Below are 18,162 nucleotides of genomic sequence, written 5' to 3'. Positions count from 1 at the left end.
CTGCCTCTTAGCGGACTGTGCCATCCTTTGAGTTGCCTTTCCCAGCAGTAGGGATGTGTGTTCCTCTATCCCCAACTCCTCCCTTGTGGTCCAGTGTATTTGGGAGGAGGCTGGCTGGGCTTTGGAGATGCTGTCGGCAGCTGTGAAATTGAGCGGAGGTAACTGACCAACAACGGGGGCTAGCTCATGACCCCGACCTCATTAGCTTCCATGCTGTAATTGAGTTCTCTACTCCAGCCCTCCCCACTGGGGCACACACAGCTTCTAGCCCACGGCCTGCCAACTGCAGGTCAGCCCCGTGTACAAAGGACCTTGGCCATCCAGAGCAATGCGGTATTGGTGCTGGATGCTTGACTTTCCATTTTTATGTTGTTTGTTCAGAGACTGCTTTCTTTCTGACTGCAGCCAAGTTCTGCTTTGCTAATTTGCACGGCTGACTTCAAGGGGTTCCTTCACTGTAGGAAGATGACAAGGCAGTGGGTTAGAGTTGGGGGGAGGGTAACTAATCAAAATCTAGAGTCAGAGGACCTGGGTTTGAATCTGACTTCTACCATGTATTCCCTTGGACAAAACACTACACCTCTCTGTGCCTCAGTCTCCTCATATGTAAAATGGGGGTGACAATGCCACCCGAGTGACAGAGTGAGTAGAGTATTAGACCTGGAGCTGGGGATACATGAGTTTCCTCCTCAAACACAGAACCTGGAAAAGTCACTTAAACTCTCTTAAATGGGGATGATAATAGCAGGGAGTTCACTGGATTGCTATGAGGATCTAGTGAGATAACACATGCAAAGCACTTTGTAATCCTTGAAAGGATATTGTTATTCAAATGAAGAGATTGGGCTAAATGATCTCCAAGGTACCTCCTAGTTCTATTCCTGTGATCTTTGATAAAAAATGTCTTTGTGTCTTTTCTTAAAGTTTTGGACCCTCTCTCTACCCAGGGGAAACATCCCCACTCTGAGCCATTGCCTCTTCCACCACAGAGAGGCACATCCCACATGGGGAACCAAGTAGTCTTTCTTGACCCTGACCCTCTTATCTCCCAGAAGTCCTGAGCCAAAAAATGGCAATCCGGGTGACCAGGAGGAGACCAAGAAGGGGCCCTTGAAAACACACACCTTTTCCCGATCCATTGATGTTGCATCAGAAATGATTGCTAGGGAGCCGAGGCAGGAGGAAATGGCAGAAAGTCTCTGTGTGCTTCCTGAGGCCCTGAGGAGTGCAAGAAAGACCAAGGACTCTGGACTTGGGTTCAAATCTCACTTCTGACATTTACTACCCATGTGACCTTGAGTCACTTATCCACTCTGGGCCATAGCTTCCTGATCTATAAGATGAAGGGTTTGGACAACATGACCTGGAAGGTCCTTTCCAGTCCTGTGGACCCCATGGCCTTGAAAAGTGATGTAACCTTCCTAGGCCTCAGTTTCCTCACTTGTAAAATGAGTAGATTAGACTGGATGGACTCTACCATCACTACCAACCCTAGATCTCTGACTCCCCAAAGTGGAAATCTTTTTTTCCTGCTTTCAAAAAATGGACGACATCATTGAGGGGGAAGCACCACCTAGTGGTTTCCAATAGAAATGACACAAGCTCTTATAACCACTATGGGACTAATGCTTTAAAAAAAAAATTTTTTTCTATTTCTGATACCTTCTTCTCCCTAGAATTTCAATCTCTCTCTCTTTCTCTCCCTCCCTCCCCCTCTCTTTCTTTCTCTCTCCCCACTCTCCCTCCTCATCTCCCTTTCTCTCTCTCTTTCTTTCTCTCTGCCCCCAACCCCCAGATCTATTATCAATAACTAAGGGTTCTTTGAGATCCCAAGGCCACTGTTAATATCCCTTTCTGGTCTAATACTCTATAACCATGGAAAGGTTACAACAACTGAATCATCAGGAATAACGCAGTGATACAAAGAAACACTATATGATTATAGAGCTAGAGCTAGAAAGGAATTGAGGGGAAATGGAGTCCAACTTCCTTATTTTTTTAGATGAGGAAACAAGCTCAGAGAGTTGAAGTGACTTGCTTAGGATCATAGCCAAGAAGTGTCAGATCATTGGGTCACAGGTCTAGATCTGAGCTCTAGAAGGAAACTTAGAAACAATCTGGTTCAACTTTCTCATTCTACAAATGAGAAAATGGGCCCAGAGAGGTTAAGTGACTTTCCTGAGGTCTCACAGGTAGAAAGTGACATATGAGGCATCATCACATTATGACATTGACATATCAAGGGTCTGTAATTTCATCCATACACCGATGATATGGATCACATTCCCTCTATAACTTAGTAAATAGGCCATAGTAAGTTGGCCAAAGACCTTAAATGACTTACCCAAGGTCACACAGATAAGAAATGTCAGAGACAAAATTAAGTCACTCCCTTATTCCAAGTACAGTATTCTGTCTACTATACCATGTTGTCTGATGAGGGCAATCTTTGCTTTGGGTATTGAAAGACACTGTACACCCCATAAAGCAAATTCTACTTCCTTTGGAAGTTGTGAGGGTTGGGCTCAACCCACATAAAGAGCTTCTCTCTCCCAACACATAATGCTTTCCATCATACCAATTTCTAGATAGGCTGACAAGATCCCAGAGCCGCCACTTTCTGGGATCCTGCAGGAAATATTTCATAGCCAAAATACCATGGCTTAGTAGACAGTGAACAAGTAGTGAGCTGGGAAAAGAACACCTCTGGAAATGCATCCCAAACCATCAACAGATGGAAGGCACTGGAATGAAGGGGAATTGGAAAAGGCTTCCTGAGTAGGTAGTATTTTAGCTGGGCTCAAAGACAGGGCAGCCGGGAGGTGGAGATGAAGAAGGGGAGGATAAAATGATGAGAACCATTAACTTCTTGACTTGCACATGGTCCTTCAATATCAGACTTCTGGACCCAGGTGTAATATGATGTAAAGTCCCCCGTTTTTTCAGGACCTCACCCCTATTAACAGTAGGTATGAAATTAATGCTTATTGACTGACTTGACTTACTGAACTTTTACTATGCAACAGAATCATCCCCTCAGAAGGAATAGTTCCCCAAATTTGATGAGGAGTTGGGAAGAGAACTCAGACTATTCTTGGTCATAGGAGTCAGTTTCCAGCCATAAGTCACAGAAATTGAAATCCAGCCCAGAAAGAAGAAAGATCAGAGAATTCTTTCAGCTCAGCCTTCCTTGTCAACACCATCCTCCTGGCTACACCTGGGTCTCTCTTGAATTTTTCACATGGTCTAGTGTTGGATCAAATGGAAACAACCGTCCCCTCTGACAGGATGCCCCTCTGGCCTGCTGTGAAACAGAACCTCTCAGAAGGAGGATATTCAGAGCCTCAGAGGAGGACAAATGAACAAGGAGGGTGGAGAGGACTGAAGAACTCACCTAGAACAGAGTCCTTGATCACTCCAGGGGGCATCATTCACAAAAAGGATAAGGAAAGGTACCATGAGCAATTTCTCAGAAGAGACCATTCTCAGCATGATATTCTCCAGTGGTCATGGGGCTGCCTCAATGCTGATAGAGTTAATGGGGATTCTAGAAGAAAAGAGCTTGAAGAGAATATCATTACTCTGGTCACTTCAAAGGATCCCAACCTAACCTGGAAAGAGGGCAGTTAGGTGGGTGGTACAGGGCACTGGCTTTAGAATCAGGAAGACTCCCCTTCCTGAGTTCAAATCCAGCCTCAGACACTTATAGCTGCATGACCCTGGGCAAGCCACTAAACCCTGTTTGCCTCAGTTTCCTCATCTGTAAAAGGAGCTGGAAAAGAAAATGGCAAACCACTCCAGTATCTCTGCCAAGAAAACCTCAAATGGGGTTACAAAGATTCAGAAATGACTAAACAACAAAAATCTTAACAGAGGGATGGTGGAAAGAAGCCACAGCCAGTCACAGGATCAGAGATATAGAAAAGTGAGATGACTTACCCAGGGTCACATAGGGTGTGTCAGAGATAGGATTTGGACCTTGTTCTTCCTGCTTCTGACACACATTGGGTATGTGAACCAAAGTAAATCACTTAACCTCTCAATGCTTCGGGCTACTTTCTAAGACCATAAATTGCCAAGAAAATGCAAGCTCAGCACTGGCAGATGAACAACACTTACTAGTTGTTCCTTATGTTGATGAAATCACAGATCCAGTTTTGATTGAGTCCACACCTCTGGACCGCTCTCCAGAAGGAGCCTCAGACACCATCTGCTCCAACCTCCTCATTTTATAAATAAGTAAACTGAGGCTCTGAGAAGTAAAATGATTTGGCCAACATGACCCAGGGAGAAAATATAAGACTCAGAATTTGAACCTGAGGTCCAGCAGTCTTTATGCCTCACCAGGCTGCTCGCTCCTGCAGGGGCACTTTCCCAAATGTGTGAACAGAGGCAAGACAAGTCCCTTCTCATTCTTTCCTCCAGAGCCTTGATGTTTTAAATTTCTTACTTCATTTCTTCTAGGTATTCATGTAGCCTTTGTGGAAAATCCACTTTTTCTTTTGAATTTTTGTTGGTTTGTTTGAGCTTGCAGTTTTTATGAAGTTCTTATTTTTTCGTTTGTCTGTCTATTTATTTTCTTGTTTGCTTATTTATTTGTTTGCTTTTGCAGGGCAAGGAGGGTTAAGTGACTTGCCCAGGGTCACACAACTAGTAAGTGTCAACTGTCTGAGGTCAGATTTGAACTCAGGTCCTCCTGAATCCAGGGCCAGTGCTTTATCCGCTACACCACCTAGCTGCCCCCATGAAGTTCTTTTCTCCTTGTTGGCTGGATTTTGTGGGCATTTTTAGATCTATAATTTTATTTTTTATACCAACCCATGTCTTTTAGCTTTAATTATTGAATTGGGGCTTTGTGTCATTATTTTGTATGTACTTATATGTGTATATATTGACTCCCCTAACAGAGCATAAGTCTTGTGAGGGCAGGTACTTTCCCTTTTGTCTTCACATACCAAGTGCCTAACAGTGCCTCACACATTCAGTTGTTTCAGTCTTGTCCCACTCTTCTTGACTGCATTTGGGCTTTTCTTGGCAAAGATAGGGGAGTAGTTTGCTATTTCTTTCCATAGTTCGTTTTACAGATAAGGAAACTGAGGCAAACAAGGTGAGGTGACTTGCCCAGGATCACACAGTAAGGAAGTGTCTGAAGCCAAATTTGAACTCTGGAAGATTCATCTTGCTGACTTCAGGCCCAGCACCATCTAGCTGCCCCACCTGACACAAGAGCCACTTAATAAATTCTTCTTAATTGATTGATAGGGGAGAGACATGAAATGTCATATCTGGAAAACAAATGGATATATTCCCTTTCTTGATTGAACTATTCCCAATAGTTGTTGATAAGAAGAGGGGAAAAAACATGAGGGTAGCTGTTGTACTACTTGAGGAAGCACAAGGAGAAAAGATAGAATTGAGGAAGGCAGAAAATCCCCCAGGTGAATTTTCCCCACTTCATAATTTTGTCTTGGGCACTGCTTGCCCTACTGGATTCAATAAGTTAGTTCTTCCAATACCCCAGGAGTTCGTCATGCCATGAAGAGGGACTTAGAGGCCAGGCTTAGTGCAGTGATCATACGGATGCTTCTTTTTTTCTGTTTGAAATCAAGCTTAAAAATGGAAGGGTTTGGGGTACAACAAAGAATCCAACTTCAATCCATTTATATGTCTCTCTTAAAGCAGTGACTCCTATCACAGATGGCAAAAAGGTGAAACAAATACATGGAAAGCCCTGAAACTGTACTTTCTGCCTGGCTGTCTTAAGCCTCATTCACCATCCTCTCTGTCTTCTCTCCATCACAGAGGCCATGTGCAATCTCTCCTTGAAAAGAAAATCGTTCTGGGGTCAGGGATGTTAACAAATCCAACAGTCCTTCTCCAAACTTCCAATTTACCAACCTTGCTGAAAAGTGGGCTTTCAACGTCCACAGGAGCACATTGGAATGTGCTCTTTGCCTTTCCTGATCCTCAGCCCTCCCCTCTCCCTCCCCCTTCTCCTTTGTGCCCTTTTCTGTTCTCCATTTTGTGCCATTTGAGGGCTGACTAAGGCCAGAGGGAAGACGGATGGTTGCCACTGTGTGATTTATTGCCGCAGTTCCTCATTTCATGAAGAACAGGATAACTGACAGAGCCTGACCTTCTTGCCTTTCCCCCCACTCTCTGCCCTCAATCCAGTTTCTTTCATGATGCCTGGTGTCTGTGCCTACCTAGAATGATGGCAGTCTACCGTACTTGCCAAGCATTATGTACTCTGCTTTGGTCAGAACCCTTTGAAGGCACCGTATTGGTTACATGACAGACATTGTACAAGAGTGTAGTCCAATCCAACAAATGTTTATTAAGCACCTGCTGCAGGCAATAAATTGTGATGAATGCTAGGGATGCAGTTTTTTTAAGTCTCTGCTCTCAAGAAACTCATGCTTTCTCAGGGAAAAAAATAGTGCAGGGATTCTCAATATGAGGTCCTAGATTTCAGGGCATCCGTGAACCTGAATGGGAAAAAATAATTCTGTCTTTATTTTCACTAACCTTGAAGTGAACTTTCAAATTTCCTTCAATTATTTAAACACGTAATTCTGAGATAGAATCCAGAGGCTTCATGAAATTTCCAAAGGGGTCCATGATATATAAAAGGATAAAAAAGCCCTGAAGTCAGGGAGAACCACAGAACCGTGGCCCACACTGGGAAGTGACTCAAAACCAAAGCTGAAGTAACAGTAACATTGTACGATAATCAACTGTGATAGACTTAGTTCTTCTCAGCAATACAATGATCCAAGACAATGCCAAAAGACTTATGGTGGAAAATGCTATCCATATACAGAGAAAGAACTGTGGAGTCTGAATGAAGATCAAGGCATACTATTTTCACTTTTTTGTTGTTTTGTGTGCATGTGTGTGTGTGCTTTTCTTTTGTTCTGATTCTTTTTTCCCCACAACATGACTAATGTGGAAATATGTTTTCCAAGATTACACATGTGTGCAATCTGTATCAGATTGCTTGCTGTCTTGGGGGGGGGGAAGGGAGGGAGAGAAAAATTCTGAACTTGAACTCTTTCAAAAAAATGAAAGTTGTTTTTCCATGTAATTGGGGAAAAATACTATTAAATAAAAAACAAAGTTAAGGGCAACTAATTGAAGGAAATGTCTGGACCAGATAAGGTTTAGCAGGCACATAATAGCAGTCTGGAATTATTTGAAAGGTGATCACATAGAAGAAGGATTAGAATTATTCTACTTGGTCCCAGAGGGCAGAACTAGGGACAGATGAGTGGCATTTACAAGAAAAGGGAAGAGATTCACTCATTAATTTAAAAAAATATCAGAACTGTTGGGCAGCAGAATGAGCTCCCCAAATAGGCAGTGAATTCTCCATCACTCAAGGGTCATTAGTTGGAACTTGGATGAATATATTGAAGGTAACTGATGCCTATATTAGCAGGGTCCAGAAAAGATGACCTACCTCTGAGGTCTCTTCTTGCTCCAAATCTAGGCTTCTGAGGTCCTAAAAAGATCCAGAGTTAAGTGACCCTCTTTGCTTCTGTGTTCTTTCCTACTAGGAAGTCAGTCATCCAGCTCGACCTGGCCAATACCAAGAAGGCACTCATTGTCCCAGCTTTTGAAACTCTCCGGTACCGCCTATCCTTCCCCAAGTCCAAAGCAGAGCTCCTATCGATGTTGGATATGGGGACTCTCTTCACTTTCAGGTAAGGAGTAAAACTCACCTGTGGCCTCAGCAGGTGATCCTTGGCAATACCATCACTGACATTCATAAAACACTTTAAGGTTTGAAACGCATTCAGGTCTTTGATTATACAGCCTTAGAACAAGACCATTTTACAGATGAGGAAACAGGTTAATCAATTTGCTCAGGGTCACAAAGCCACTAAAGACTCAAGGAAGAATTTGAACTCGGCTCTTTCAGGCTCCAACATTCTCTCCAGTATGCTGCTTAATGGTCAAAGGGGAGGTGGGGCCCTTTTGAAGGATATAGTGGCTTCATTGACCTAGAGAGGCCCCTTGGAATGAGCTTCTTTCTAAAAACTACAAGGAATTGATTTCTTTTACCCCGTCGTGTCTAAGGTAAGCCTACAGAAGGGAAGGCAGTGAGAGGAAAGACTTCTTGAACTGACATCTATACTTGGCTTTAGCTTCCTGCCCCATTCCCTTCTGGGTAATGCCATTTTTTTTTTTCCTGGTGGTCAGAGTTGTGAAGATACTTTGTAGGATCATGACTTAATTCTGGAAGTGACTTTAATGGTCATCTAGCCTATCCCCACCCCCACCTCTGCCCCTCTCATTTGAGGATCATAAAGCTTGAGCTGAAAGAAGCCTTATAGGCAACTTAGCCTTGCCACCTCATTAAACAGGAAAGGAAACTGAGGCTCAGGGGAGCTGACAGACTTGACCACGGTCACATGGGGAATAAAGGTCAGAGGCAAGATTTGAACCCAGCTCCTCTGACTCCACATCTCTTTCTAATATACCAAATTGTTCTTTCCAATGCCTCCAGTACAAATCAGAAAACCCAGCCCCAGAGAGGGGAAGCAACCTGTCCAAGGTCACACAGCTAGCAAAAAATGGAGCTAGGATGGAAACCCAGGTCTCAAGGGTCCACGTCTAGCCCTGTTTCCATTATGCCACTCTCAGGCCTCCTGTGTATAGAATCATCTCCAAATAAATGTTGGAGGCCGATCCCTAAGTTGCCAGACTCCTGGATCTAGACCTGATATCCTGTTACCCAGCTGAGAGCTTGTCAATAAAAATGCTTTAAATTTTCCTCTAAATTTCCATTTTTTGCCTCTATTCACCCCCCCCATTGACAAGTTTGTTTGAGGCAAAACATCCTGCTGAAAGTCCTGGGCATCTGCTCCCTAGGGCTCCTGTGAGCCCATTTCATTTATCTCACACATTGGACAACTCTTACCTGCCCCAGGATTTCCACGGAAAAGCTGTGACTCTGTCCCCTTTGAAGTGGCTCCATAGATAGCCCACAGGATTAGGAAGAATGAACTCTGCTTCCTGGAGAGGGCTGGCCACATGTAGCCTCTGCAGGGAGACCCAGAGCAGAAAGCTACTGCACTCACTCCCCCTCCATTTTAATAAATGCCATCCATTTTGAAGAACTAGGAGGAAAATCTAATCCACAAAAGCATCCTTTTTGAAGCAATTTTTACCTAATGGAGTGGCCTGGAAGAGACAATTTGCTAAATGGAGCTGAGAGGCCCGAAGAAGTTGATGCCACCCTCAGAAGTGAGCCATTTCCTTCTCATTTCCCAGGGACATAAGGCCCCGAATCTCAGCACTTTGAAGGGCAGGCTAAAAGCCTACCAAGGCGTCCAGACAATGAGACTGACATGCTCCAAACAAGCTTGTTTTAAAAGCTTGAACTCTTTCTGTCTCTCTCCTTCTCTCCCTCCCTCTTTCCTCTGTCCTCTCTCTCTCCTCTCCACTTCTCTCCTCTCTTTCTCTCTCTGGCTCATTCTCCTTAGTCAGACATGCCCTCCGCAGCCCATAGAGAGGATCCAGCCAAGTGGGCTTCATACCTCCATTTCTTGGGCAGTTTCTGATGAAGTCCATTGAAGCCAACTGGAGGAATGATTGAGGGAGGAAGGGGGTAAATTCATTGTTAAGCAGATCCAAAATGGATTCTAAGATGACAGATTTCAAGCTGGAATCGACTTTAGCAATATCCATCTCCTTCACATAACAAATGAGGAAACTGAGACCCAGAAAGGCAAGGTCATATGGTCTAGTGGAAGGAATACTGAATTTGTAATCCAATGACCTTTGTGCAAATTCTCACCTCTGCCATTCACTACCATGGGGCAAGTGACCTAAACTCTCTGGGCTTCAGTTTCCTTCTCTGTAAAATGGAGAGTGGGGATATGGACTAGATCACCTCTGATCCTATGGTCCATTCATTTTTCCTCCTTCCCTTCTTTTTTTTTTTAAACAACAGTCCTCACTTGGTTCCATACTAGGGACTCAGTGGGATGAGAACAAATGCTTTATATAGACAGCATTTAGCCCAGTGTCTGGCACACAGCTTATTGATTGACTGGTTGATTGATCATATGCATAAGATGATATGAAGCAGTGGATGTGGGATCTGAGTTCACATCTCGCCATTGGCATATAGTACCTGTGTCATCATGTACAAGTTGGCTAAATACACGCTGGATTGAATTTTGGACTTGGACTAGAGAAGACTTGAGTTTGAATCTTGCCTTATAGACTCTAACTGTGTGATGCTAGGCAAGTCACTTAATCTCTCTTAGCTTCAGTTTCCTGATCTGTAAATTGGGGATAATTAATATTACGTACTTCACAGTTGTGAGACTGAAGGTTACTTGCTTTATAAGCCTTAAAACACTATATAAATGTCGTTGTCATTCTTGTTCTTTTTGTTAGGCAGCTAAGTGGCACAATGGATAGAGCAATAGGCTTGGAATCAGGAAGACTAATTTTCATGAGTTCAAATCTGACCTCAGATGTGACCCTGTGTGACCCTGGGCAAGTCACTTCACCCTATTTGTGTCAGTTTCCTCATCTGTAAAATGAACTGAAGAAGAAAATGGCAAACCACTCCAGTACCTGTCAAGAAAACCACAAATGGAATCACAGTCAGATACGACTGAGATGACTGAACAAAAATAAATTATTATTATTAATGTCACTCAGCCTTTTAATGGTTCAGGCAAGTCTCTAAGAATATAAATTATATGAGTATATAATTGGTTGGACTCCCTGCCAAAAAGGTCATGCTCACATTCTGTCTGTCTCTACCTCCTTATCTCTTCCTCCCACCCCCCCATCTCCCATCCCCTTCCATCTGTGAGTTTACAACACATCAGGGTTTTTCATGTTTGCCATTGGGAATAGAAGGTAGGAGAAAAGTAAAACTGCATTCTTGGTGGCAACAACATCATCTTGCTTTCTAATGGAACTTTAATTAAAAACAATCATTTTACTTTTTTTCAAAACTGTTTTGACATTCTTTTTGCCCCCTGATTCCTCATACCACCCCAAGAGAACCCACTCTTATAACAGTTATATCCAAGTAAACTCAATGAACACATTGGACATATCTGAAAATGTAGGCTTTATTCTACCCCTTTGGCCTTCAACCTCTCTGCCAAGGAGTGGGAGGGATGCATCACTACCAAAAGTGGAAGTGATCACTCAACCTTGTCATTTTTCAGATGAGAAACTGAGGCCAAGATAGGCAATGGCTTACCCAGAGTTGTGTAGCTAGGAAGGTGGCAGAGCCAAGATTCAAACCCAGATCTCCTAATTCCAACAAGAATCAACATTAGACCATCAGCACACGTGGTCACTGGTTGTGTAATGCCCATTAAGTCAAAGGCTGCATCCCTCAGGACTGCCTCAGCATCAACTTTTCCAAGGACAACAGCTCAAATCCCTCCTTTCCAGGGCTGCCCTGACCTCAGAGTCATTGCTAGGGATTTGAACCGCCAGTGGACAGCCTCACCTCTTTTCCTTCTTCTGGGCTTATTGAAATGTCACCACTTGATTTGTCATTTTTCTACCAGTTCCCTGACTTCAGTCGGTACTTATCAAAGGTGCTGAGTTGACAGAGACAGAGACCCAAGGCCCAGCCCCTAAGCAGGCAGAAGCAACCCAGTGTCAGTTCCCTTTTCTCAACAGCTGTTCTTCCTATGGCTTCAGTATTGTGCTGGAACCCTAGGCCTGTAGAGTTGGCAAGGTGCTGGGAAAGCCCAACACAGCAGGGCTGGGTTTTTTCAGGTACAGGTTGGACCAGGGCACCTTCCAGCCTTGAGACTCTGTAATTTTGTGATTCCAACCCCGTATTTTTACAAATGAGAAAACTTGGAGACCCAAAGATGGAAAGTGACTTGTCTGTTGTCACACAAGGAAGCAGCAGGGAAGATCAGGGCTTGATACCCTGACATATCCTGTCCTGTCCTGTCCTTTCTATTACTCATGGATGCTGGCTGCCTTGCTAGGAAATGATGAAGGTGTTAATTTCTGAAATTGATACTGGAAACATTCCCTTCCAGAAGGTCTTACCTGTAGATATATGCATACCCTCCTCACGAGAGAGAGAGCAAGCGCTTTTCAGATAGCTATTCTCCAAACCTCAATATGGTCATTAAGTATATTGAATCTTAGTAACACAAGGTCACTCAGTAATGTGAAGGAAAAGATGACTAAAGAGAAATCTGACTCAGAAATTGCACAAAGAACAGATGATCAAATGGTCTTCCTCCCTTCTTTTAACAGGGGAGTCATATGGGTGCAATATATCGAATACACTGTCAGGCATGGTTCCTATCGATCGGTTTTACTGTGCTGCTTTTTTCTTATTACAAGGGAGGGCACGTTGTTGGGAGGTATATCTAGAATGACTGGAATATAATGGCAAAAGGCACCCACTGTAAAAATACTTTTATCAGAGGCTTGACAAGCATTTAAATGAAAGAATACAAATTGATGGAGAGTACACGGCCTTCAGGTCACAGAACCAAAGAGAAATACCAAGGACAAAATAGATGCTAAATACCCAGGTATGATCTGAAGCTGGCCGGTCTCATTTCCTGCCTATTGTGTAAATTTCATCATCCTTAGCTCTCATTTGGCATCAGAAGTTTAGTGCTGGAAGCAATCTCAAAGGTCACTGAGTGCAGCCCTGTCATTTTACTGAGGTCCAAGGAGAAGAAATTACTCACCCAAAGGCATACAGGTAGTAAGTGCAAGAAATTATATTTTAAATGAAATTCTGTGACCCTCAGCCCATTACTCTGACCATTGTACCATCCTCCTTCTCTCGATACAATGATGTAGACAGCAGAAAATGTATACGAGGTCTTCAAGATAGAGGAGTGCATGAACCAAATGGTGGCAGGGGCTCTCTGTGGTAGAATGCACCTGGCATCCTGATCTTAAAAGGTTGTACAAAACAACATAGCACCCACTGTATCCCAACTATGCCATCTTTGGCCATGTTGGGTCCCGTGACACTTACTCCGCCACTCTCCATATCAGAACCTCATCTCTCTTTGTGTCCTAAGGTATCATGTTTGGACAAAAGGGCATGCCCCTACCAACTTTGCCAAGTGGAGAACAGCCACCACCCCATACCGGGTCGAATGGGAAGCAGACTTTGAACCATATGTTGTGGTGAGGCGCGACTGCCCTGAATATGACCGAAGGTTTGTTGGGTTTGGCTGGAACAAGGTGGCCCACATCATGGAACTGGATGCCCAGGTAAAGTGAGCCTAAAACCTCCTAGATCTCATGGAGATGAAATAGAATGAGGGAATCTGAGAGATGGAATGCATCTCAGAGATCAGTAAGTCCAATTGCTTGACAGATGAGAAAACTGAGGGTCAGAAAGGGGAAAGGACTTACCCAAGGTCCCAGATAGTTATTTGCAGGCCTGGAAACTAGTCCTTGAGTTTGAAACAACAAAAATTCCATTGACCATCCATTTTACTCCATTATAGAAAATCCCTATAACCTCTTAGTCTGACTCAATGATGAGGCAAGAAAACAGTCATTAGCTATTGAAACTTTCCTCCAGTAGTACCTGAGGAAAGGTGAAATCAGCCTCCTATTCCATTAGCCTTGAGAAGGAGCCAATATCAAAGTAAAGACTAGTTCATGAATGATCCTGAAGAAATCCAAGTTAAAAGATGAGTGCCCATATTTCACAGTGGAAAACTTAAGTGAGTCATGCCCATCTTTTGAACAAAATGGTTAGCAGGGGCTCAGAGTAACATGGGGACCAACGGAAATGACTGAACTCTTCTTGGTTACTTCCTTAAAAGAAAACAAAAAAATGTAACAATGACTGACTTACCCCATGGTCATTGAGTAATGAGTTGCCGTAAGCAAATTGTCTAGATAAGTAGAGGTTGTTTCTAGGGGTATTTTTGGTCTGGCCTGCTATTTTAGCCATGTAGAGAATGCTCGGTTTAGAGACCTGACTCTACCCCCCTTTGACCATGTTGGCACACAAGTATCCCTTTGCATTTATTTCACCACTCCCCTCATGGAAGTAAATTGGCAAATTCTCCTAGAGGGCTCCTGGAAGCACAAAGCTGTGCCAGTTTGTTTCATGACAGGACTTGAACCCAGGAAAAGAAATCTTTCTAAGACAGATAAAATAAAGCATAGGAAACAGAACTTAACCCTTTCTTATTGATTCAGGGTCCTCATTATAATCCTCAGTTATTGTCCTGGGCTGGTCACGTAATATATTTCTGTGTCCAGAGGCTATAGTGTCTAATGGGTGATGGCCCCTACACCAAATGATCCCAGAATGCAACAGTAGAAAATGTTGCAGTTTTGCCTTCCTTGAAGCAAATGCCCTGAGATAGGCAACTCAAGGAATATCACCTCCATTTTACAGATGGGCAAACTGAGATTAATAGAGGGCAAGTAACTTGCACTCTGTCGAATGAATAAAAAGTGAAAACTGAGACTTGAAGCTTGGTGTTCTAACTCCACACTGTGTCTCTGGAACTTTTCTATCTGAGCTTTTTTTTCTCCCACTTTCCTCCACCCCATCAGACTCTCAGTTCTCACTGCTTGTTGATATCAGGGAAACCCCTTCCTTACTATACCTTGATTTGGTAGCAACAACTATATGACAGATAACCTGAGAAGACACTTTATTCAGGGCAACCTCAGGAGACAGTTTGACTATTATTATCCCCATTTCATGGATGAAGAAATTCAGGCACATAGAAGTAATATGACTTGTCCACATTCCTACTCCTTGAGCTGCTGATCTCATGGGCATTTGTTTTGAGGAAAGTAAAGCTGAAAGAGTCCCATAAATATAGCATTCTGGGACTAGTGGATATAGGAGCAATGGTCCTATAGACCCAGAAGTCTCTAAGCATAGAATATGTTACATGAAGGGCACAGGAACATGATTTATGTTTGTTTATAATGATGACCCTGGATCAACAGAAAATGATTAAATCATGTTCTAGAAACTTTGTGGTGCAACTAGGACTTGAGGCTAAGTCTCCCTGACTCCACACTCAAAAAGCTACTCAAACATTAATGGGAGGGGCAGCTAAGTGGTACAGTAGATAAAGCACCAGTCCTGGATTCAGGAGGACCTGAGTTCAAATCCGACCTCAGACACTTGACACTTACTAGCCATGTGACCCTGGGCAAGTCACTTAACCCTCATTGCCCTGCAAAATAAACAAACAAAAAGTTAATGGACACTAAGATTGAACTGTGTGTTTTATAATCGGTGGTACAAAATGTACCTTCTTATAAAAAAATGCTTGCTGAAAGGACAACTTTTGGCCCTGCTCCAAAGCCCTTGGTGGGTTAGTGGGGTGGAGGTTCCATTTGAACTCTCAGATGTGTCTCAGAGAGCTACAGGTGCTAGAGAAGTGGTCCTTGGTTAGGTGAGGTATATGACTAACACTTCTGCTGTTGAGAAATCTTGGTGGGATGTTTCCTTTTTTAACCTGTTTTCTTTATCAGCTAGTTTTTTCTCCACCTTCCAGTTTTCCCTCTAGTTTATTTCAAGGTTGATACATGCCCTAAATGCCATTAGAGTTTATTGGGCCAATTCTTTCATTGCCACCGAGGCACCCTAGATGAGTGCTTTTATATGTGGTTTGTTGTTTTTTTCATTCCTTACTCTGCCCCTTGGTGCTCCTGATGTCACCATAAACCATCGGTAGGGACCTTGGGATGGTTCGCTATGTTCACTGTTGGTGTCTTTCTCTCTCAGGAGTATGAGTTCACCGTACTCCCCAATGCCTACATGATCCATATGCCCCATGCACCCAGCTTTGACATCACCAAGTTCCGCTCCAACAAGCAATACCGCGTCTGTCTCAAGACCCTGAAGGAGGAATTCCAGCAGGACATGTCCCGTCGCTATGGCTTTGCCGCCCTTAAATATCTCACGGCTGAGAATAACAGCTAGCATAATGGGTCCCATCACTGGGAGATTAGAGACAATGGAAGGTGAAAACCACTTGCTATCCTGGGCCCGGTCTTAAAAACTCAAAACTGAGAAATTATTTTTTGGTTTTTGTTTTGTTTGGATTTTTTTCCTTCTTTTTTCCCCTGGTCCAATCCAGCCATTTTTGCTGCAGAGATCTGGGACCGTGCCCACTCCTCCCCCATCAATCACTTGAGCGCTCCGAAGATGCAGGCATGTAACCCAACTGGACATCCATCAAGACTGTGGGGACAGAGAGCAAGGGCTTATTTTCTTTCCAACAAAGCCACAACAGATCTTCAGAATGTTCATGTAGCCACTGGATAACTGCTTTCATCTGGGGGGGAAAGTGGAAGTCTTGGGTCTGCCATCCTATGAATTTCAAAAATTAAAAAAGCCACTTTGCTTCTCTAAAAGTGAACTTTCTCCTTTACTCTATCAACCTAAATGAACACCCAAGGGCAAGGTCGATCAAAGTGTTGGATTGACAATTTGCCATCATAAATGAAGAAGGAAGAAGCTCTATTCTTTCCCCCTAGGGAAAAGAACACAAGGGGGATACCACTGGCTCAAACCTTTAGGTAGTTTTGGTTGGTTCTTTATCCTCAAAGTCAATCTTTTTTGTCTGGGAGTTCAGAATGAGAGGTGGGGGGATGTGTACTTGCTTTAAGGCTCAGGAAGGAAGTCAGTGGCCTCAGTAATTTTCAATCACTTCTCATGATCCAACACTGAAGATCGGCATCCAGAGCTGGTATTGAAAAGTTAACCGAGAGCATAAAACTGGAAACAAACACCCATGATATGTGTCCCTTGCCTTCCAAGAATGACATGAGATGAATGAGGACGAGTTCAAAACGAGGGCTGACTGTTTTCTATTCACAGGACACTGGGTCCTAGGAAAAGACATTGAGGTTGGAGATGCGTGTCATTCTTAAGTGAGCTGGATAATATGAACTTACCCCTCAACCCTGGACAGACATTGCCAAAGCTGCCAGCTCTCAGAATAACTGGATTACAAAAGAGCTTCATTTTGAGGAATAAAGTCTCCTCTGGGGAAGAAGGTGGATTTCAGGGAAAGAAAGAGATTTTTGCATTGGGGCATGATCATGCCCACTTGACCATGGACAGGGAGAGAATTTACCACCTCCGCCTCTCCAGGAACCTGCTGGAGGATCCCCCAAGAGGAGTTTACGCCACCCAGAATGATGAGACACTGGACTTTTTACCATTTTCTTTCTTCCTCACTATTACTGTTGTGTTTACATTGGCAGGAACGAGATTTAATGCACTACCCCCTCTGCTGGGCTGTTTGTATCAAGTTGCAATGTGGCCGGAGAAAGCCGACTTTAATAAATGAGAAACAGACTGTTCCTTTTGTTTCTCTCCTGCCTCCTCCTCTCTCATGATGCCTCAGAGTCCTTCTGCGGCAGAGACGTTCAGATCAATGAGTAGCACGTTCCCATTCCTTGACCCACCACCCTGTTCTCTTTCCTGATCACATGGAGGTATTCAGCCTTCCCTCTCCCTGCCTCAGCTTAGGTTTTTGTTTCACTTATGGCCCACAAGGCACATCCATTTTCTTTTTTTTTTTTTTTTTAAGTGAGGCAATTGGGATTAAGTGACTTGCCCAGGGTCACACAGCTAGTAAGTGTTAAGTGTCTGAGGCCAGATTTGAACCCAGGTACTCCTGACTTCAGGGCCGGTGCTGTATCCACTGCACCACCTAGCTGCCCCCACATCCATTTTCATTTTCACCCAAAGTTAAAATGGGTGTTCTAACTCCACACTGTGTCTCTGGAACTTTTCTATCTGAGCTTTTTTTTCTCCCACTTTCCTCCACCCCATCAGACTCTCAGTTCTCACTGCTTGTTGATATCAGGGAAACCCCTTCCTTACTATACCTTGATTTGGTAGCAACAACTATTCTACTCATAATATTCTTTACAAATTACTTCCTACCTAAGGCAAAATCCCTTGGATCTTGATCATGAACCCCCAAATGGGAACCACTGACTCTATTCTAACTCCCTCACTTTATAGATGACAAAATTGAAGACCTAGAGAAATACCATGACTTATCCAGGGTCACACAGGTAGTAACTGATAAAGGCAGGCTTTGCACACGTCATTGGACTCAAATCTAGCGGCCTTTCTGCCATACCCTGCTAACTCTAAATATAGATAGACATTTGGGC

At 43.5% G+C, this 18,162-nt stretch overlaps 1 protein-coding gene across 2 annotated transcripts in view; it reads left to right on the top strand.

Moving 5' to 3' along the window:
• LARGE1 (LARGE xylosyl- and glucuronyltransferase 1) overlaps positions 1–17,337 on the top strand; it is a 578,937-nt gene extending 561,600 nt beyond the window's left edge. For both annotated transcript variants that reach the window (XM_043967031.1, XM_043967032.1), the window contains exons 13-15: positions 7,560–7,706; positions 13,056–13,251; positions 15,752–17,337. In XM_043967031.1, the coding sequence (XP_043822966.1) occupies positions 7,560–7,706; positions 13,056–13,251; positions 15,752–15,949 (541 nt within the window). In that variant the 3' untranslated portion in view covers positions 15,950–17,337. The remainder of the gene's footprint in view (positions 1–7,559; positions 7,707–13,055; positions 13,252–15,751) is intronic.
• Positions 17,338–18,162: the final 825 nt, after the last annotated feature.

Source organism: Dromiciops gliroides, chromosome 5, assembly GCF_019393635.1.
Source record: "Dromiciops gliroides isolate mDroGli1 chromosome 5, mDroGli1.pri, whole genome shotgun sequence".
Taxonomy (NCBI): domain Eukaryota; kingdom Metazoa; phylum Chordata; class Mammalia; order Microbiotheria; family Microbiotheriidae; genus Dromiciops; species Dromiciops gliroides.
This window is presented reverse-complemented; position numbering and strand designations above follow the sequence as displayed.